General features: G+C 57.9%; 8 protein-coding genes and 1 pseudogene across 8 annotated transcripts in view; 5 read left to right on the top strand and 4 right to left on the bottom strand.

Moving 5' to 3' along the window:
* Positions 1-860, top strand: part of ACA1_230580 (uncharacterized protein) — a gene marked incomplete at both ends in the record, with an annotated part of 2,827 nt that extends 1,967 nt beyond the window's left edge. The window contains 3 exons of the mRNA XM_004346566.1: positions 62-218; positions 341-512; positions 757-860. Of these exons, the coding sequence (XP_004346616.1) occupies positions 62-218; positions 341-512; positions 757-860 (433 nt within the window). The remainder of the gene's footprint in view (positions 1-61; positions 219-340; positions 513-756) is intronic.
* Positions 861-1,027: 167 nt separating this feature from the next.
* ACA1_230570 (uncharacterized protein) lies at positions 1,028-4,137 on the top strand (the record flags this gene model as incomplete). Its single annotated transcript, XM_004346565.1, has 14 exons — positions 1,028-1,229; positions 1,338-1,611; positions 1,703-1,760; positions 1,848-1,940; positions 2,012-2,082; positions 2,273-2,340; positions 2,437-2,518; positions 2,695-2,773; positions 2,911-3,003; positions 3,112-3,222; positions 3,338-3,455; positions 3,541-3,693; positions 3,783-3,945; positions 4,017-4,137. 14 exons carry the CDS (start codon positions 1,028-1,030, stop codon positions 4,135-4,137), a joined length of 1,686 nt encoding a protein of 561 aa, XP_004346615.1.
* A 474-nt stretch (positions 4,138-4,611) lies between these two features.
* ACA1_230560 lies at positions 4,612-6,089 on the bottom strand (annotated as a pseudogene).
* A 249-nt stretch (positions 6,090-6,338) lies between these two features.
* Positions 6,339-6,881, top strand: ACA1_230550 (uncharacterized protein; the record flags this gene model as incomplete). The annotated part of the gene is made up of 2 exons (XM_004346564.1): positions 6,339-6,667; positions 6,743-6,881. 2 exons carry the CDS (start codon positions 6,339-6,341, stop codon positions 6,879-6,881), a joined length of 468 nt encoding a protein of 155 aa, XP_004346614.1.
* Positions 6,882-7,856: 975 nt separating this feature from the next.
* ACA1_230540 (uncharacterized protein) lies at positions 7,857-8,766 on the bottom strand (the record flags this gene model as incomplete). Its single annotated transcript, XM_004346563.1, is given in 3 exon segments — positions 7,857-8,399; positions 8,412-8,422; positions 8,496-8,766. The coding sequence occupies 3 exon segments, from the start codon at positions 8,764-8,766 to the stop codon at positions 7,857-7,859; spliced, it is 825 nt and encodes a 274-aa protein (XP_004346613.1).
* A 628-nt stretch (positions 8,767-9,394) lies between these two features.
* On the bottom strand, positions 9,395-10,995 carry ACA1_230530 (S(hydroxymethyl)glutathione dehydrogenase/class III alcohol dehydrogenase; the record flags this gene model as incomplete). The annotated part of the gene is made up of 7 exons (XM_004346562.1): positions 9,395-9,517; positions 9,602-9,795; positions 9,870-10,050; positions 10,128-10,219; positions 10,291-10,569; positions 10,664-10,849; positions 10,929-10,995. 7 exons carry the CDS (start codon positions 10,993-10,995, stop codon positions 9,395-9,397), a joined length of 1,122 nt encoding a protein of 373 aa, XP_004346612.1.
* A 164-nt stretch (positions 10,996-11,159) lies between these two features.
* On the top strand, positions 11,160-12,668 carry ACA1_230520 (Hypothetical protein; the record flags this gene model as incomplete). Its single annotated transcript, XM_004346561.1, is given in 8 exon segments — positions 11,160-11,165; positions 11,230-11,388; positions 11,454-11,512; positions 11,586-11,758; positions 11,853-11,941; positions 12,045-12,179; positions 12,262-12,387; positions 12,399-12,668. 8 exon segments carry the CDS (start codon positions 11,160-11,162, stop codon positions 12,666-12,668), a joined length of 1,017 nt encoding a protein of 338 aa, XP_004346611.1.
* Positions 12,669-13,052: 384 nt separating this feature from the next.
* Positions 13,053-15,969, top strand: ACA1_230510 (uncharacterized protein; the record flags this gene model as incomplete). The annotated part of the gene is made up of 12 exons (XM_004346560.1): positions 13,053-13,168; positions 13,292-13,446; positions 13,537-13,796; positions 13,884-14,009; positions 14,099-14,220; positions 14,500-14,550; positions 14,626-14,759; positions 14,826-14,951; positions 15,012-15,083; positions 15,155-15,269; positions 15,361-15,670; positions 15,754-15,969. 12 exons carry the CDS (start codon positions 13,053-13,055, stop codon positions 15,967-15,969), a joined length of 1,803 nt encoding a protein of 600 aa, XP_004346610.1.
* A 1,516-nt stretch (positions 15,970-17,485) lies between these two features.
* Positions 17,486-20,414, bottom strand: ACA1_230500 (ammonium transporter subfamily protein; the record flags this gene model as incomplete). Its single annotated transcript, XM_004346559.1, has 14 exons — positions 17,486-17,582; positions 17,665-17,777; positions 17,889-17,959; positions 18,026-18,145; positions 18,253-18,368; positions 18,504-18,638; positions 18,722-18,813; positions 18,942-19,006; positions 19,126-19,218; positions 19,289-19,412; positions 19,489-19,560; positions 19,699-19,767; positions 19,868-19,929; positions 20,057-20,414. 14 exons carry the CDS (start codon positions 20,412-20,414, stop codon positions 17,486-17,488), a joined length of 1,587 nt encoding a protein of 528 aa, XP_004346609.1.
* Between the last annotated feature and the right edge of the window lie 159 nt (positions 20,415-20,573).

Raw genomic sequence — 20,573 nt, 5'->3', positions numbered from 1 at the left:
ATCGTTGACACCAGCGGTACTCCTCCCCCATTCCTCGCTTGTCTTCTAGCCAATTGCGCAGCGTATGCGAATCCGTACTCGAGGCGCTAAACCTGCTCGGCACGTTCGGTTCAGGCAACGGCACGTTCATCAACGGCAAGCGGCTGACCAAGAGCAAGAAAATGCTGCTTCACAGCGGAGACCAAATCGGCATCGTGACGGACAAGGAGCGCCTCCTGGTTGAAATGGGCTACACCTTTCAGCCCATCAACTAGTACACTTCACCCCCCCCCTCCAATCTGCCTATACGCCCTCTGTTAAGATGCTCCACGTTCTGACTCTTCCCTTGCCTTCACTCCAGTGTATCATGCAACGGCACCGACGACAGTCAGGAGCTGCGCTCTTCCCCGTCATCTTCATGTTCGCCACCGTCGTTGGCCTCGCCCTCTTCACCCTCCTCCTGTTCCTCTCCTTCTCCAACCTCGTCCTCTTCGTCTTCAGCATCACCATCCTGCGGGACCAACCCCATCGACGTCTTCCCCTCAAGCACCTCCCCATCAACCACGCTCGACGACGACGCATACGACTTTCCCTGCACCCCGCCCAAGAGTACGCTCTTCCCTCCCCTCCCCTTTCCTCTTCTTCTCTTTCTGTGGCACTGACTTCATCTTTCTTCTTCCTCCTCTCCACAACCATCACCCTCATCATCATCATCATCGCACGGCCATGCAGACATCCCGACAATCGTAGTCACGCCACCACAGAGCCCGTCCAAAGAGGTGGCGGGCACCGGCCCTGTGGGCATCACCTCCACCTCCGCCTTCTCCGCCGTGCTCGCCAGCTCGCTCCAGCAGCTGACCAACAACGACAACGATTCGTGAGCGTGGTTGCGCAACGGCAATGTCGACACTATTACCGCCATGTCTGAAAAGTAGAGTTACAGCGAACTGACGTTGCCCCAGGACCACTTCGCACAAACGAACCACCAGACGCACCAAGCAGCACCCAAGTGTAGGCAAAGAAAAGAAGACATCGTCATCAAGAGAAGATGAGTTTGTTTGGTATGCAGTTCTCGAAGAAGCCGCACTCGCCGCGGCCCAACGTCCAGGAGGAGAAGGAGGGGGAGCATCTCGAAGCGGGCGAACGCAAGCGCAAGAACACCAACAGCAAGAACAAGAAGGGCAACTCCTTCGCCAGCCTTTCGACAGAGGAAGCCGAAGAACACCTCGCCAGCTCCAGCGACGATGACGGTACTCGGCCCTTTCTTTATTCTGTTATTTTCACAATTTATGGTTTATTTCTTCTCTTTTTGCTTTTTTCTTCATTTTGTCTTTTTTAACACATTTCTTGGGCCAAAGACACTGGGATCAGCGTCACGGCGACCAAGGGCGAGCCGGACGTGGACGAGCAGCTAGAGGCCGCCGAGCACGTCGAGGAGGACAAGAAGCCCTTCGACGCCGCCACCAGCCTTCTCATCTTCCACAACGGCCAGGTCTACGTGCGCGAGGACCGGGACGTGGTGGTAGAGAACGGCGGCCGGGCGTTGATCCGCGACCTGCCATCGTCCGTGCACCCGGCCTCCCTCAACTTCCGTTCGTTCACCGACTCTGATGCCTCCATCGTCGAGCACACGTATGTCTTCCTTTCTTCCTTTTCTTCCTTTTGTCCTACACTCACTCACACTTACTGCCGCACACGCACCACCGCACACGCACACGTGCAGGCTTGAGAATGGGGTTGACTCGTTCATGGCTCTGTTGGCCGAGTCAGTCGGCGAAGTGGTGCGCACCGTCTGCCCCTACGTCTCACGTAGTAACTCTCTTTTGGTGCAGCGTGCTCACCGTGGCGGTGGGTGGCCACGTGAACAGGTCACGCTGAAGCTCAACGACAAGGAGGAGAGCAGCGTCAGGGGCAAGCTGCTCCAGATCATGGAGAAGGAGGACGTCGCTCTCGAGACCGAAGTACGTGACCGATCTGTTCCCGGCTTCCATGACAAAGAAGAGTGTTCTGATGCCAACGCGCCGATCACTAGGAGGGTGCGGTGGTGGTCATCTCCCGCGCTCACATCGTCAGCGCCGAGGCCGGCCATCAGTCGTTCAACAAGTGCGCAGCAGTTCCCACTCTAGTCTCGCTGATACACCAAAACTCAGTGTCTGACCCATAACCGCACACACACCACACACCACACACCACACACCACACACCACACACCACACACCACACACCACACACCACACACCACACACCACACACCACACACCACACACCACACACCACACCACACACACACCAGGGAGCCCACGTTGCACTGCGTGGTAGAGACCAACCAGGAGGGCGCACACAAGGCGCAGCTCACCTATGGTAACGCGCGTGTTTCGCTCCGCCTGGGTGGCACATTACTTGAAATTGACGAGACACTCGTGCGTCCTGCGTTGTGTGATGGATTGGATGGAACAGAGGCCTCTGGCATCAACTGGTCCGCCGAGTACACCCTGGTCGTGCACCCCGACTCGCAGGCCGAGTTCACCGGCTGGATCACGTACGCCACACACACACACGCGTGCGCGCGCACGCACGCACACACACACACATACACGCACGCACGCACGCACGCACACACACACACACACACACACACACACACACACACACGCACACACACACGGCCCTGGTTCGTCTCATCGGGTGCGTGTTTTCTCCGCGGGCCACACACAGGCTGGGCAACCAATCGGGCAAGACATTCAAGGACGCTGCTCTGGCTCTCGTTGCGCCGCCCCAATCTGCTCCCGCCCAGGTAACTTGCTTCCCTAAGATGTGGCGTGCATTTGTGCGCGTGCGTGTGTATGTGCGAGTGCGCGTGTTGTGTCCCGGTAAACGGAGCACTGATCGATGACATGTGCGCGTGTCGTCTCACATGTGTATGTGACCCAGTACGAGGAACGTGATGGGCTCAACACGAATAAGTTGAAGAAGCCTTTCTCCTCCATCAGCAACTTTGGCAAACGCAAGTCGCCCAAACCGCTGGTATGGTAGCACATAGACTGACCATCGACACGCACCACATTCTTGGCGACTGGCAATTGCAGTGCAACTGATTGACTCTCATTCGCGCGATGATCGCCCAATCGACAGGTGTCGACGCAAAACACCTCCTACCTGCCTCGCCCGATCACCCTGGTGCAGGGCAAGGACAAGCAAGTGCGGATCACCCACGCCACCTTCCCCATCGAGCAGACCAACCTCGTACACACCTCTCGCCTTCTTCTTCTTCTTCGTTCTTTTTCTCTTTCTCTCTTTTGCTTGCGCACGATTTCTGATCGTTCCCCCCCCCCTCCCCGGTGGTCTCTCTACTCTTCAGTTCCGCACGTTCGTCGGAGCCTACAAGGGCTCGTTCCAGGGCTCGCATTCCGATCATTCCCAGCACAAGAGCATCGACATGATCCTGAGGTGGACCAACACCCACGACACCCACCACCGTACGCCGGGATTCATCCATGGGGCTGCCCAGTGCGTGCCACGACTGGCGACGACTCACCACCGCCAAAAACAACAACTACGCAGGTCTGGGCATTGAGCTCGCGTCGGGCAGCATCGACGTGCTGGACTCGACCAAGGGCGACACGTTCCTCAACCTGCGCCACCAGGCCACCCTCAACTTCACCCGCCCGGGCGAGGAGATTCTCCTCGTCACCGGCCGCCACAGTGACTTCACTGGTAAAGCACGTGGCATCCGCATAACCTGCCACGCGCCACCGCACACGCACACGAGTTGTGTTCTGACTGTGACTTGTGCGATCTGGCAGGCGAGCGTCGTGTGACGGAGCTCAAGGCGGACGTCAAGACGCGCACCATTCGTGAGTCGGTGCAGATCGAGCTCAAGAACCACAGCAAGACGAAGCACCAGGTCGTCGTGGAGGACCTCCTGTGGCGCTGGCATAACTACACCGTCTCGCCGTGCCAGCCCAAGTACGTACCCTGGGTTCTGCACCCTCCTACATAGGCCTGGCGAGTGCTCACGCACACCAATACCACTGTAGGTACGAGGACATCGCCAAGGGCAAGCAGATCATGACGTGGCGCCTCACCGTGGCCCCAAAGTCCACCGAGACCATCCGCTACACGGTGCTCTACTCCAACGTGCCCCACCAGGCCAGCTGAATCTGAATTCGGGGACTATCGCTAGCGGTTCTTATTGAACGGGACACGCTCGCTGCGTGTTCAAACTTAAACTTGAACGAAAAGGATAAGGTGACCAAAAAGCTGGTGGTTGCGTCATGGGTTGGAATGGCACAGGGTGATGTGGGCCGGCCTCACAGGGCTCCGGACCCAGCTTGGGTCCCGAGCCACTGTCAAGGCCACACCACACACCGCCCCCGAGTCATGGGATCATTTACTGCATGTGAAGGAATCGAAGGAACCCATCGACCGATGCACCAAGCTCACGCCGCAAAGTAGGCGACCGCACCACTTGAAGCTGACCCCATCCACCCTCACCCCGATTGTGGGACAGAAATCGGAGTTAAGTTGGTTTGTGCTTCACATCACCACAGAGACCACAACGTTTGTTGCAACACTGGTTACGTTGGTTGGGAAATGATTGTAGTTGTGATTACAATGAACGTAGAAAGTAGTTTACACCTGGCCGAGCTCCCTCTTGTTGTAGCCGCCCTTGTTCTTGGGCAGGTAGGCGCGGGCCTCGTGGATCTCGCGGTCCATCCACCAGGCGGTACCGAGGGGCATCCTCTTCTTGACCTCCTCCAGGTAGGCCTCGGCTTCGGCCACCTTGCGCTGGGCCTCATCGAGAGCGGCCTCAGCCGCCGCCTTGGCCTCCTCCGACCTGCGTCGTGACTCCTCGGCGTTGGCCCGGGCCTGCGAGGCCTGACGGGCCGCCTCCTCGGCCTGCGCGCGGGCCTGCGAGGCCTGGCGAGCCGCCTCCTCGGCGGCCTTCCTGGCCTGCGACGCCTGGTTGGCGGCCTCCTCGGCAGCCGCGCGGGCAGCCGACGCTGTTTCGACGAAACGATGACGACGTCAGCACAGAGCTTAACTGTGAGAACAACCGGAGCAGAGAACGCACCCTTGTCGACGGCCTCGCGGGCCACCTGGGCGGCGCGGTCGGCCTTCTTCACGGCGGCCTCCTGCGTGATCTTGGCCCGGCGCAGCGGTAGCGGGTCGGATGAGAGGTGCTGGGCGAGCTCGTTCTTGGCCCGGTTCTTCTGCACCACGCTGCCCTCCTCGGATTGACGGGTGAGCTCGGCCGTGCGGCCATTGAAGGCGTCCTCCTGGGCCTTGAGCTCATTGAGCGCCGCCTCGAGCTCGGCCTTGGCCGCCTGCAGCTCGTCCTCCCTGGCCTTGGCCTCGGCCTCGCGTTCGCTGGCCTCCGCGGCGCGCGCCTTGGCGTCGGCCTCGCGGGCCTTGGCCTGCTCCTCGCTCGCCTTGGCCTCGGCCTCACGTTGCTTGGCCTCAGCCTCGCGGGCCTTGGCGTCGGCTTCGGCGCGCTTGGCGGCGGCCTCCTGCTCAGTGGCCTCCCTCAGCGCGGCCGCGGCCTGCTGGTCCTTGGCCTGCGACTCCCTCAGCGCCGACTGTACCTGGTCCAGCAGGGCCTGCGCCTTGGCCACCTCCTCCTTGCTGCCCTGTTTTTGTTTAATGTTAATTCGTTATTTTTTGATTATTTTAATGATTAATAATTCAATTATTAAACTGCGAGAAGAACGAAAGCGACGGCGAGAAAAGAACGAAGATGTGGGAGGGGGTACCTGAGGAGCGTTGATCATCTGCCTCCAGTCGATGTTGTACTTGAAGATGAGGATGTGGAGGAGGGGCACGCGCTTGACCTGGCCAGCGATGGCGCCCGACGAGCGCAGCTTGTCGCGCATGCCCTGGACCGTGAGGGTCTCCTTGAAGTGCTCGAGGAAGCGGTGGGCCTGGAACTCGTCCAGGTCCGACCCCTCGGCGCGCTTGTTCTCGTCGAGCTCGGCGCACTTCTTGACGAAGGACCACACCTTCTCGGCCTCCTTCTCGCCAAAGTCCTCCCAGAAGGCGGTGAGGAACCAACAGGCCTGGTCCTTGTAGGGACGCGCCGTCAACAGATCCAGGTTCTCCTTGTCTCCCATCTCTCTCTTTTGTTAGTTTGTTTGTTTGATGGCCCTACACGAGCTTGGCCCTTTTGGTGGTTTAGGTACTCCTGGCTTTGACCAACCAAACGCAAGGAAAAATTAAATATGTGGAATGCTGGGAATTCGGAAGCTGATTGGCTTCTGGGAGTAGCGAAGCGTCGTGTAAGGAGGGGAAGTGGTTGCACCACTTGATGGTCACTCGCTCATCATCACCGTCCTTGCCGTCGTGAGAGAAAGCTGATAAAGATGCAGAGAGGAGTGGATAAGCCGGTGGAAGACATCAACAAGATCAAGTCCAACCCGCAGGGCGGCAAGGCGTTCGGGCGGCAGCTCAAGGTGCAGGAGAGCGACCTGGACAGGATCGGCGCCGAGTTCAAGCGGCACAACACGCACGTCGAAGATGAGCTTCTGGAGAAGTACAAGCAGAAGTTCATGCTCTACGACCGCAACCACAACGGCGAGCTGGGCCTGGACGAGGTCAAGTTCATGATGGAGAAGCTGGGCCAGCCCAAGACCCACCTCGAGCTCAAGAAGATGATTGCGCAGGTTGACAAGACAGGCTCTGGCACCATCGAGTACCCCCCCGCTTCAATTTATTGCGCAGATTTGTGGGTGTTGTCAATTTACTGATTATCGATTACTTCTTGCAGGTACGTCGAGTTTTTGGAGATGATGTTTGGCAAGAGCAACAGCATCCTGCGCACCATCCTCATGTTCGAAGACATGGCCAAGGAGAAGGAAGCGCCCAAGGGGCTCCCTCCGCGCCGCTCCCTCGCTGACCTCCCCTGAACGTCCCTCCTGCGCACAAGAACGAGGTCTTCGCCGGCACCTCGCCGTTGTAAACATTCCTGTCCATAAACATAAGTGTACACAACCTCCCTCGTCTCAGTTGATTCTTCTTTGGACCCACCACACCCAGCTTCACCTGCGTTGCACCACTACCTTACGGCCAGCATCCCTCTGTTAGACTTTTCTCCGAGTAGACAGAACGTCAGCCGACGTAGCTCAGTCGGTAGAGCGCCAGGCTTTTAACCTGGTGGCCGTGGGTTCGAGCCCCACCGTCGGCGCTGATCTTTTTTTCCAAGCGTTGCGTTGATGGTCTCGGCTTGGAGCAAGTGAGCTAACGCGGTGAATTCGCGGCACCCGAAGAGTTGATGAGCTGCTTGCCTCCAGGGGTGGTGAACTTCCTTCGGCTAAGGATGTTTCTCCCCCTCCTGTGTTCCGTGGGAAATGTCGCCCAACCAAGTACAGAAGAAAAACTGTTACACCCCTTTCACAAAAATCTGCGAGGAACTAGTCTAGGTCCTGCTTCTGGCCGAGCCGGCAAACTCTCTGGCCGAGCAAAAAAGGCGTTGTTCTACTCTTTTACCGAGCACACTGAACCACGCAGCCAAGCTCCCAACCATGTGGACCTCAACTATACCCTGCACGAACCACCAGCGAAGACCAGCGCCTGGCCACCTCGACCCCTGTGCAGCCATGTCAACCTCCTCTGCTTCTTCGACAGAGCGCTCCAGGTCACCTCACTCCACGCCCGAGCCACAGATGTTGACGCTCCGCGGAGGCCACCAGCTCTGGAGGCTGGGCACCCACCTCACCCGCCTGAACAGCCGCCTCTCTTCTCCCCTTCAGCTTGTTCTCATCTACGACTGAGTACAGGCTTCCCTTTCTACACATTCTGTTCTACTTAGTTGCACATCAACACGGGGGAAATAAAGTCTTCCTCCTCTCAGTATGTACAAGTAATAAACAGCAATAAATAGTTCACGAGAGTGCTCTCGCTTTCAATCGCTCAGCTTGCTTGCGCCGAGGCTGAAGCTCGATCTCCACGTCTTCGTCGCTGTCGCTCCCGTCGCCGATCTCGGTGTAGTCGCCGGCCGGCCCGCCCACGAAGGTGCCGTAGTCGTGCGATGCGGCGTTGATGGCGCCGCCGGGCGGCGGCCGCACTCGATCATCGGCGGTTGGGCCGCCGAAGCCGAACTTGCCCAACGGCGCCCAGAGGATGACGAGGTAGAACAGGTACGCGGCCACCAAGATGCACAGCACGCTCACGAGCAGACTACCGCCGAGCCAGGCCCAGAAGGAGAGCACGCTCACGAACTCCTTCTCCATCACCACGCTGGCGAGGTTGCGCGGGTCGTAGAAGCACTCGCGCGTGACGTTGACCGGGTTGCGGCGGAAGAAGCCGCGCGCCGTGCCCTCCTCCTGCCACTGATGACCGGCGCGCCAGCGAGCCGTGGTGTGGACCTGCTCCATCATTATGCCGTCCCCGGCGTGCTCCGGCCGAGGCTTGAACGCCACCACCAGCTGCGGACGCACCAGCGTACGGCCTGCACGACACGACACCGCACACGCCACACGTTGGGACTTGAGGGCCCACAAAATAATGAGTGCGGAGCGTACAGCCGTGGCTGCAGCGGGTGCGGGTGGTGGCGATGTGGTCGATGATGGTGCAGTCCGTTGAGACGAAGCTGAGGTGGGTGTGGCGAAGGTCGGTCAGGCTGAAGGCCGCCAGGGTGAGCACGGCCACGCCGCACACGAAGGCCACCAGCCCCACGAGGGCCATCACCGCCAGCCCGCCCAGCCCGCCACCAGCCCCCTTCAGCTTCTTCTTCCATACTGCGCCGAGCCTCCTCGTCGCAGAGGGCCGTGCCGTGGCCTTGCCCCCCTCCATCTATCTACTTCGTCAATCAAATGTCCGATTCCTCTCTTCTTCGATTTCTCTCTTTCGCAGCGGCAATTTCGAAAGAAGTCTTAATCTCTGTGGTTCGCCAAGCACCGAAAAGAAGTCGTGTCGTGGTAGCTACGGCACTGGCATAAGATGAGCTTCTGCCAGCCCCCAGCTGTGGAGAAGTCCGGTCGGGGAGCTCGTGGTGAAAGGTGTGTCTCTAAAATATTCAGACCACGGACGCTAGCACCAACCAATGGCGCGAGCTTCGTTTCACGACTCCTCTTCACTTGCGTCTTCTTCCTCTCGGCCGCTGCACGAAAGTCAGGAGCAGCCTCTCCGCGACGCAGGGGCAGGATAGTGACCAGTCGCAGCAGAGCCAACACCACCAGCGCCACAACAACCCACTTGCGTCTTCTTCCTCTCAACGCTCGCCACCTGGCTAAGCTCTCTCTTTGGCCAAAGAGGAAGAGAGAAAGCGAACGACACGGCGCCGATGAGGTGTTTACCAGTCTAAAAAATACGTCTATTCGTAGGTCAACTAAAGGTGGGCACTAAGGCGCGGAGGTGGTTGCTGCACACTCGCGCGGGTGCTCTGGGCACTGGCAATCCCGAGGTCGCCAGCTTCCGAGTTTCAAAAGAGAATGACGGAGCGGATGCTCTTGCCCTCGTGCATGACGTGGAAGGCCTCGTTGATCTCGTCCAGGGGGTAGGTGAAGGTGACGTACTCGTCCACCTTGAGCTCACCCTTCAGGTACTGTTGTACGACCAACGAACGCCGCGGTGTGAGAAGCTAGAGCACAGAGAATGACCGTGGATGAGAAAGGCCGTCGTCACGTACCCTGTCAACGATGACGGGCAGCTCAGTGCGGCCCTTGACACCGCCGAAGGCGGTACCCTTCCACACGCGACCGGTGACCAGCTGGAAGGGCCTGGTCTCGATGGTCTTGCCGGCCTCGGCAACACCGATGATGGTGCTCACACCCCAGCCCTTGTGGCAGCACTCAAGCGCGGCCCTCATGGTCATGGGGTTACCTGTTACGCGCCACCGTTCACCGTCAGCGGCCCAATGGCCGGGTGAGCGTAGAGTGAAGGCAGTCTAAACGAACCGATGGCCTCGAAGCTGTAGTCGACGCCTCCATCAGTGAGCTCGACGATGACATCCTGGATGGGCTTGTCGTAGTTCTTGGGGTTGATGCACTCGGTAGCGCCCATCTTGTAGGCAAAATCGTACTTGCTCTCGTTGATGTCAACACCGATGATCCTCTTGGCACCAGCAGCCTTGGCGCCCTGGAATGAAGAAAGCAGAGAAGCGTCTGAGCGACAATCCTTACCGCTACTATGTGGTGAAGGCTCGCAGGCATTACCTGAAGGACGGAGACGCCAACGCCACCCAGACCGAAAACGGCCACAGTCGAGCCAGCCTCGACCTTGGCAGTGTTCAGGGCAGCACCATAACCTGCGGACGGTGGCATGTGAGAAAAGTTGACCTTCAGGCGATCAGGGCGCGAGTGGTTGTTGGCTACGAACCAGTGGTGATACCGCAGCCGAGCAGGCAGACCTTGTCGAGGGGAGCCTCCTTGGGGATCTTGGCGACGGCGATCTCGGGCATGACGGTGTACTCGCTGAAGGTGGAGGTGCCCATGTAGTGGTAGATGCTCTGGCCCTTGCAGGTGAAGCGCGAGGTACCGTCGGGCATGAAGCCCTTACCCTGGGTGACGCGAATCTTGGAGCAGAGGTTGGTCTTGCCCGACGTGCAGAACTTGCACTCGCGGCACTCGGGGATGTAGAGGGGGATGACGTGGTCACCTGCGCGTGTTCGAAAGGAGGCTAAGAACGACTAGAGCTTGAAGGACTGAGGGAAATGATGGAAGATGAGGAAGAGCGCTGTACCAGGCTGAACCGAGGTGACGACCCTCGCCCACGCTCTCAACGATACCGCCGCCCTCGTGGCCGAAGATTACGGGGAAGATGCCTTCAGAGTCCTTGCCGCTCAGCGTGTAGGCATCAGTGTGGCACACACCCGACGCGACGATTTTGACGCGGACCTCACCAGCCTTGGGAGGAGCCACCTCGATCTCCTCGATGCCTACGCATCTTTGAGATGAGTTGATTCTATTCATTCATCTGTCGGGGGCTGGTATCTATCAAGAAATCATTGTTCGTACTCAGATCCTTGCCAGCCTCCCAGGCGACGGCAGCGCGGCACTTGATGACGTTACCAGCGGTGGACATTGTACGGTTGAAGAGAAAGCTACTACAGCAAGATGAAAGACAAGCCACACGAACACCAAAACGAGCAGAGCCACCTTAATGAAAAAGGAATGATCGGCATCCATACCGATCATTCTTCTCTCTTTTATTTTATTTTCAAAGCAAAAGAAACTGCCCTGAAAGAGATGCAAGTACGTCAATCAATGTTGGGAGTACAACTCTTTTTTGTTGGGGCTGGCTGACCGCGTGGTGAAGTCCACAGATGAAGAGGTGCGCAAGGGGCTGGAAGCGGCGGACCCAGACCTGTTCTTCGCGCAAACGCCCCCGCCCGCTGGTTTCGACGAGACGCAGCGCTCGGTGACCGAATGGCTGCAGATCCACATCGCTGCTGGTCGCCGCGTCGCCCTCGTCACCGTACGTTGGCCCTCTCTTGTGACTTGCTGGGTAGCTCTGGGGCCGACCTGAGCTCTCGACACCAGAGCGGCGGGACGACCGTGCCGCTGGAAAAGAACACCGTGCGCTTCATCGACAACTTCAGGTACCAGCGCCAGCACCCCTCTCCGTAGGTGTTCAGGAGTAGATGGCTTACATGGTGTGCGACGGGCCGGAAGTGGCGGGAATCGCGGTGCGGCGAGCGCCGAGTACTTCCTGAGCCAGGGCTACGCGGTGCTGTTCCTCAACCGCAAGAACTCGCTGCAGCCCTACGCGCGCTACTTCGAGCTGCGCCACCCCACGGGCGACTTCATCGACTTCCTCACGGTCAACGAGAAGGGCGGCGTCGAGGGTACGGACCAGCCATCGTGATCACGTCGCCTCCGCGTGAGTGAATGTTCGCACAGTCGCAAGCGCTCACTCATTCAGTACCGCACGTAACGCAGTCTTCCACGAGTATGAGCAAGTGGAGCGTGATGTCGCCACGATCCTCACCGCTTTCAACGTTGTTCGCAAGGAGAACCGCTTGTTGAGGGTGCGCAACCGAGTCCGGTCGATATCGATTCCCCATTGTGAACTCATGTACAGTCGAGTGCTAGCTCACCCGATTTCGCGTTGTTAACACTTCGTTTTCGCAGGTGCGGTTCGTGAGTGTGCACGAGTACCTCTTCCTGCTCAAGTTCATCGCCACGGAGCTGAACAAGTGCGGCAAGAAGGGGCTCATCTACTCGGCCGCCGCCGTGTCCGACTTCTACATCCCCGCCAGCGAAATGGTGCATTGCATGCCTTGGCGCTTTGTTCTTCGTTCTCTCTCTTGGGACTCACCACCGGTTGCTGCTCTGTTTCTGGCCACAGACCGAGCACAAGATTCAATCCTCGTCCAACCCGTTGGGGCTTACCATTCATCTGTACAACGTGCCCAAGGTGCTCAATCTCATCACCAACGTCTGGGCGCCGAGTACCTTCGTGATCTCGTTCAAGGTACCCTACAGCGTGACACCATCGTCATCGTCAATCACTCACAATGGGACGACCAGTTGGAAACCGATGCAGAGATCCTTGCACAGAAGGCGACGGCGGCGTTGAAGAACTACGGCGTGTCGCTTGTTGTGGCCAATATGCTGCAGTCCTACCAGCGCCAGCTCATTCTCTTCACCAAGGCGGGCGAACAGATCCACGTGACTAAGGACGAGGATGCCGACATCGAGAGGAAGCTCGTGCAGATCTGTATCGACCAGCACTCCAAGCACGTAGAACCTTGACGCTTCACAAAAAGGAAAACAAAGATATACTACAGATTTGAATCGCCACCACGGCACGAAGATGAGCCGCCGCACCTTCAAATGCGTGATGTGTGGGGAGGACACAGCGTGGGGGGCGCTTCTTGCCCACATCCCCCAGTGTTATCGACAGTACTGCGCCAAGCTTGGTATGGTGCCTTTGTGCACCTGCCACACCTGTGAGGGCCGCCGAACCCACCCCAACGCTGTAGATTCGCGAGCCCCGTCGGCCACGTCTTCAAGGAACGGGACAGGCAGGGTGCGTCATGATGGCTTGAGCGACTCGCCCCTCCTCCGTTTCTAACATCTTTAGTTCTATACTTTCCATCCAATCAATCAAGAAGCGCGCTCTGGCCGAGGCGAACGATGAGTGTACAAACACGACAAAAGGCGCCCACCCAAGCAAGCGGCCCCGCGTTCATTCAGAAGAAGAAGACGAAGAAGAAACTGAAGCAGCAGCAAGCGCCAACAACATTGCTGCGGTAACCAACCTCTTGGACCTCCCCGGGGAGGTCCTCTTTGAGATTTGCCAGTGGTACCCTTCTCTTTCGCTTTGTATTGTAGCTTTCACGTCGGCTAATGGTTGGCTCTTGGTGGCCATGCAGGCTGGACTGGGATCCTGCCTTGGCGCTGGCAGGGACGAGCCGCGCCGCACGCGACACCGTGTTGGCCTACCACCCTGTGACCCGCGTGGTGCTGCTCGAGCTGGTGCCACTGGTGGCGTCCGCCGTCGCTTCCGTGTCTCTCCAACCGCAGGCCGGTATGTGCGTGAATCATTGCGCACCACAACACACATGTGGTTGATTTGTTCGTTGTTTCTGCAATGCTGACCAGCGTTCTGTTGCTGCAGCGTTCGCCCACTGTGATGACTACATCGATCGACGGGATCTGCGCGCGGCCCTCGCCCTGCCGGAGGAGAGCACCCAACCAGGCGGCCCAGCTGTGGAAGCCGGCGATCAACTGGATCTGGCCACCAAGGCCGAGGTGCTGCTGGATGCGTTGATCCAGCAGGTCAGCGCTCGGAAACACCAGCTACACATCGAACAGCTCTACTGGAAGAGCTTATATACGGGCGACCAAGTGCACGCCGTCAAGCGTGTCGTCCAAGAGGTACCTAAGCAAACACCACCCTCTGTGCCCTCCTCTGCTTTTCTTTGGCATTGGGCAACAACTGTGATTGCTTGCGTGTTTGGGCAGAACATCGTGGTAAGGAGTTACGCCGAGCGAGAGGTCACTACAGATCAGGCAATCACGTGCATCTTGGAGGTGAAGGTCCCCACACCTGATGCGACTGGAGGTCACGATGTGTTCATCCTCAACATCGTACGTCACAAACAAGTAAACGCGTTTGTTTTGTTGTGTCATTTTTGCTGCGGGCTGGCATACTCATCAGGGAGTCCCACTTGCTGCAGATGTACTGGGTGTTGGGCTTGCCGACCAATGAATATGGCCAACGCAAGGACCGCATCGTAAGGACACAGGCCTTTTGTCGCCGCGCTGGCGATACCACAGCAGAGCCTGCACTGCTCTTTGGGTACCATGAAGAGATTGGTAGGTGGTGTGCCTGTCGTCGTATTCATCTTTTTTGTGTGTGCTTTTACCCTGATGAATCTCCTACGGCCCACACGCCACGTCATTCAGCCTCTGCACGTTACCGTTATGGCGATGGGCGCCATCACATGCTCGACCGAGACCTACTCACTCGATTTGCCGAAGCCCTGCGTCTGCCCCTCGATGCACAACAGTACTCCCACTGACCACTCGCTCGCTCGCTCGCTCGAGCTGAACCGTCGCTGACTGAACGTGCTCACAGGATGGCCACCTTCTTCGTGGTGTGTGGCACCACTAAGAGACCACCAACCCTGTACTCTTTTTACCTCTTGATGTGTGCCATGTGCCTCTGTTGAGTTGACACTGTGTGTGTGTGTGTGTCATGAAGGCCCGAAACTGGTCACTACAGGGAGGACCTGCACCTGTTCAGCGAAGAGCCACTCCTGGCACCACCGTCTATCCGCTTGGACTTCAACCACCCGTCATGCTCGTGGGAGTTCCTCACTCGTCTGACCTACTGGGGTGCGCACTCCTTGAACAGCGCTGAATGAGGCGAATCTGAACCAATGCTGTGTGTGTGGAGCACAGTCAGCGCCTGGAGGTACCAGTTGAAGTTGCCGCGAGCCTACATTGTGGCGGCGCTGAAGAAGCCCGAATCAGTGGCCACGATCAGCGATGTGGAGCGAGTGCTGCCTCACATTCTTCGAGGAACTGGTGCTGCAATCACCCCACCCCCACAATAACGGTCATCAGACTGACTGTGGACTGTGGCAGGCGAATGCAGCAGGATGCAGATTATTGAGGCCAGCGTCAGCTGCTATGCCAAGGTCCACCTTGCTGTCCCTGGTGCGTACGCAGCAAATTCCACGCCCACACCATCAGCTTCTCACTCACACTCAAAACCATGGGCCATGCAGGTGCGAAAGGCCATCTGGTGCTGATTGTCAAGCTGAGCAGCCAGGAGGGCGGGATTGCAGATCGAAGCCTGCTTGAGCTCGGAGCCCACGCCTCGACTAAATCGCTAGGCAAGCGGTATGCTGCGGCGCACTGCAACCCTTCCGCTGTACAGTGCGTGGGAATGCTGACAAGCTTGTGCATGTCTGCTGGCCTCCTATGGGTGCAGCTTTGGCCTAGGCCTCGACGACGACCCCTGTGCGTGGAGTCCCGTCTTGGGTGGCAGTGTCCGGGACGGGCGGGACGTTGTCTGGGGGCTCAAATTCCTAGACGAGGTTGCACGCACGTATGGGCTCCCGGCGGGTGAGAGTGACATGGTCGACCCGGAGGAAGCGCACGCCAGCGAAGCGATCCGTATTGGGGCCATCCTGTTCGTGTGTGCCCTTGCGGCCGCGCCCCAGTATGACGTGATCAAGGAAGGGGCGGCAACCTTAATGCTTGGCGTTGATGGACCTTCAGTGCCCTTCGGCTTCCGCATGGTACGTACCGTGTGGTGCGTGTCGCTGTGGTGTGCTGTGGTGTGTGTGGGGCTGGCTAATAAGGCTCTCTGTATGTTTGGCAGCTCCCGTTTGGGCGGAGCTTTCTGAGCGTCCCAGTGGAGGAGAGCGTGGCCCATGACGTGCACTGTCGCTTTACGGCCGTTGTCGAAGGCATGGCGAAGACGTTTGGGGTGCTCGCGATGCCCGGCAATGGCGATGCTTATGAGTACTTGGATGACGACGATGACGACCTTGACGACTCCGACGAGGACGAAGATGACGAAGATGATGCCGAGTAGAGAAGGTCGGAGGAGGCTCTCGTGAGCTGATGGCGAAGACGCGGAGCAGTGACGTAACTGAATGCGAGGGTGGCAAATCCACACACACACACATGCACAGAAAGATTGGCACGATCTCTCCACCATCAACATACCCTGTTTGGACAAAGTAGGGATAGGCCGAGCCTCTGTGCTTGGTGATGTCCGGCCCTGTCACTTCCACCTCGTGCGATCACTGAAGACACACAAACGTGGGTCAACACGTGTCGTTGGTCGTGTCGTGTGGTGTGTGGTGTGTGGTATGTCGTTAGTCGTGTTTGAGCAGAGCTTTCTGAGAGTCCCTGTGGAGCTGAGTGTGGCCGATGGCCTGCACTCGCTTTACAGCCACAGTGGCCGGGACGAACGACTTCGACGACTTCGACGACTTCGACGAGGGCGACTACGAGGTGCGGGCAACGTCTAAAAGCGTATTTTTTCCTGGGTCTGGCCAAGATGCAGCCTCCCCGGCCAGCTTGGGTGCGCAACTCTCAACCTATTGGACCGACCAGACCTCGTCCTCTGCCTCCGTTACTTGATTGTAGATTTTTGGCCATTCACCAGATTTAGTCCCTGTGGTTCCGGCCCACAGGCTGGAGTGGAACGACACCTTGATGCTGGCAGGGACGAGACAGGCCGTACGCGATCTCGTGCTGGCCCACGAGCGTGTGATGTGCGTGGTGCTGCTCGAGCTCATGGCGCTGGTGGCGTCCGCTCCCATGTCTCTCCAGTCCCAACCTGCTGGTACATGTGGCTCTGCGTGCCGTTCGCCCCCTTTGTTGTTTGTGTAGAATAGAATGTGCCAATTCAATCGATCATGACGCTCTGTGCGCCGCCCTCGCGAACGAGATGAACGACTATGAATGCGTGTGTGACTGATCGCGCTATGGGATGGACACTGCTCTTGCACCTGCGATTCACAGTCAACTCATTGAGGTACCGGCGCAAGTTGCCACAAGCCTACATCTTCGCTGGAGCTGGATTCGTTGGCGCTCAGCGACGTGGAGCGAGTGCTGCCTCACATTCTTCGAGGACAAGGTGGACCGCCATCATCATTGCATGGATGGCGGCTGGCAACAAAGAGGGCAAGGCCCAAGCGATCCGCTAGCGGTGCTGTTCGTGTGTGGCCTTGCGGCCACGCCCAGTACGATGTGATCAAGGAAAGTGAAGAGCACTTCGGCTTCCGCATGGCACGTGTGCATGGCTCGTGGTGCGTGTCCGTGGTGCGTGGTGCGTGTGCTTTGTGTTGTGTGTGTTGCGTTGTGGACCTTACTGTTTCTTCTGTTTTCAGAGCCGCAAGAACGTGCGGGGGATTGTTGTTGAGCCCCTGGAAGGTAGCAGGGGGCTTTGCAAGAAGCCTTGGCTTGGTTCCTGGCGTCTCGTCCAGCCGCAGAAGATGTCAATCTCCCCAAGTTTTTCCAAAGAAATACGAGACTCTCGTTCTTCTATCCCCTCTTTTGGATGTGTTGGTTTACATAAACAGAGGTGCAGATATCCCCTCTCAACCATCAACAGACCCTGTTTGGACAAAGTAGGGATAGGCCGAGCCTCCGTGCTTGGTGATGTCCAGTCCCGTCACTTCCACCTCGTGCGACACACTAAAGACACACGACACACGACACACGAGACACACGAGCATGAGCCATGAATGACGAAGGAGGAAAGCAGTGAAGCCCGAACCGAAGCTTGTGGAAGTAGCGGAGAACAAGGAACATGGGCAGGGACCACAGCGTGACCCACACCACGATGACCACAATTCCGCACAACTGGATGCCCAGTTGCTCGGCACCGCCCTGGGCGAACAAAATTAGAAGATCCTATAAAATATAATATAAATAATAATAAAGATAATATAAATAAAGATAATAATACTAAATCCTAAAGCAGAAAAAGTGGGTGGATACCCCGTGGAAAAGGCCATAGACTGTGTCGGAGCCGTAGGCGCTCGTCACGTAGGCCTGCTGGGCGAAGAAACCTGGGCGCCCAGGTTAGCTCAACACGTTGCTTGCAGTGCGCCATAAGGGGGGAACGGGCGACGTACCGATACAGAGCAGGCCCCACATCCCGCCAAAGAAGTGGACGGGCGCGGCCTCGAGCGGGTCGTCGATGCGTAAACAGAGCAGAAGCTCGCGCGCGGCATAGTACACGAAGCCGCCCCCGACTGAATGATCGTGAACGAGCCCAGGACGAAAGAGAGATGCGTTGGGGTTCAGGTCGCGCGTCGTGTGTGTGTGCGCGCGTGTGTGTGTTGAAAGGCGGTCGGCGCACCTCCGATGAAGACAGCGGCCCAAGGCTCAATGACAGCGCAGGAGGAGGTCACGGCCACCGCGCCGGTAAGCAGGCCGTTGCAGCTGGCCTCGAGGTTGTACTGACCAGTGAGGAACCTGTGTGTGTGTGTGTCGTGTGTGTGCGTGTGCGTGTGCGTGTGCGTGGTGAGGGTGACGATTTAGAGGGCCTGGGCGCAAGGGTAGAGGCGGGGGGGGGAAGGGGGCGAGGATGCGCAGAGCGGGAGGTGGTACCTGATGAGCATGAGAGAGGAGAGACAGGCAGCGGTGCTGGCCATGGCCGTGTTGACGGCAATGCGGCCGGCCAGGCTGTGTCGCCCAAGCGAAAGGCCGAGCGTGGACCCGGAATTGAACCCAAACCATCCAAACCTGCGCAGAGCGTGTGGCCAGGGGCACAGTGAAATGAGGTGACGTCATAATGGAGTGAAGGCGGTGGGCGGTGGTGGGCGAACCAGAGGATGAATATGCCCAGAGCAATCAGAGGCGAGTTGTGACCGGGGATGTCGTGCACCTTAGGTCGCTTGAGCGAGAAGCAGCACCCATCCTACGTAGGCGCGCGCGTACACACACACACACACAGGCGTCAGCTCGTTCGTGACACCGAGTGAGGGAATAGATCACAACGTGATTGAGCGAATGCAGCGAATGTGTCTTTATGCCTGATGCCGGTACCTTTTGCGCAGAGTCGAATCGGCCCATACGTGGACCCACCACGATGGCGCCCACCAACCCCACACCTACGCAGGGAAATCGTGCGTGAATAATAATAATAAGTAACAAAGAATCAAAAATCAAAAATCAAAAATCAAAAAGATTGAAATAAAGAGAAAGAAAACACCAAGGGAGGGGCACGCACCACCGCCAACCATGTGGACCACACCACCACCGGCGTAGTCGATGAAGCCATTGGCGCCGAGGTTGCGTAGCCAACCGGCATCGGACCACGCCCCTGAGTGGTGGTGGGCGGCGGTGTCAGCGGTGGCAGCACTAAGAAGAGGGAGAAGTGGCCGCGCGCGTACAGTGGGCGATGATGGGGTAGACCCAGCCGGCGACGATGGCCGTCGAGATCAGGAAGGACGTGAACTGGGTTCGCTCGGCCAACGAGCCGCTGATGATGGAGACGGCGGTCGTTGCAAATGCCCACTGAAGCATACACGCGCGCGTCAACAACGCAACACGACGCACACGATGCACACGACGCACACAAGGCGAAGCGAACCTGGAACATGAAGTACGGGTAGTCGTCATAGTTGTATAGGAAAAAGTATCTCGTTCCAATGAACCCGTTGCCCTGAGTGAGGTGTGGCCTCATGAGCAACTGACCAACCAACGTCAATGCGCAGTGTGCGTGGGTGCGTGGGTGCGTGGGTGCGTGGGTGCGTGTGTGTGTGTGGTGTGTGTGTCGTGCGTGCCGTGTGTGTCGACATACATCGCCAAAGGCAAAAGCGTGGCCGATCCCGAACCAGACCATCGATGCCACGCCGGTATCGACCAGGTTCTGGGTGCGTGTGTTGATGCGTAAATGGGAGGGTCAGCTTGTCGCAAGCCTGACTGATGCGTAGCGACAAGGGAAGGAGGAGAAGAGGGGCGAGCCAGACCTTGAGCAGGATGTTCTTGATGTTCTTTGCTCGCGTCGTGCCGGCCTCCACCATGGCGAACCCTGCCTGCATGACTGTGCGTGTGTGTGCGGTGGTGTGTGTGTGTGTGCGGTGTGTGCGGTGGTGCGTGCGGCGAGAGGTGTTAGAGAGGGAAGTAAAGAGCGGGCAAGGCCAGGGGAGAGAGCGTACAGAAGACGAGGTAGGACGACATGAGCAGCCACCCGGTGTCGATGGCGGTCGTGTCGTCCGAGGGAGCTGGTGCAGGCTTCGCCTGCTGCGATCCAGCGTCGGCTCCTCGAATCGCCAGGGAGGCGAAGCAGCAGAGGAAGATGAGGATGGCGGAGGCGCTACTTGGCAGGGGGAGTGGAGTAGAGGGAAATGAATTTGATGAAGTTGATGGCAGAGTTGGAGATGAGGAAAGCAGCTGCAGTGGTGAGCGTGATACACTTTGAGGCGTCGAATTATATACATCTGTGGAACAATCTCTTCTCAATTGTGATTGCAGCATCTCTGGCGGTCGATCGAGCAGGCCTGCTCTCGTTGTCATGTGGAATGAAGTGCACTGGAGCACGAGAACGATTGATTGATTTCTTTGTTTCCTGAATCACGGGTACACTGCTGGGGTGCTTTAAAATAACAATAACAAATTATATTGGATTAACCATAAAGAATAAATGAGCCAAAAAAAGATCTGGTTGGCACGACG

The sequence above is a fragment of the Acanthamoeba castellanii genome (assembly GCF_000313135.1).
Source record: "Acanthamoeba castellanii str. Neff unplaced genomic scaffold scf7180000084761, whole genome shotgun sequence".
Lineage (NCBI taxonomy): Eukaryota > Discosea > Longamoebia > Acanthamoebidae > Acanthamoeba > Acanthamoeba castellanii.
The sequence above is the reverse complement of the archived record's forward strand: the minus strand, read 5'-3'. Positions and strand labels throughout refer to the sequence as shown.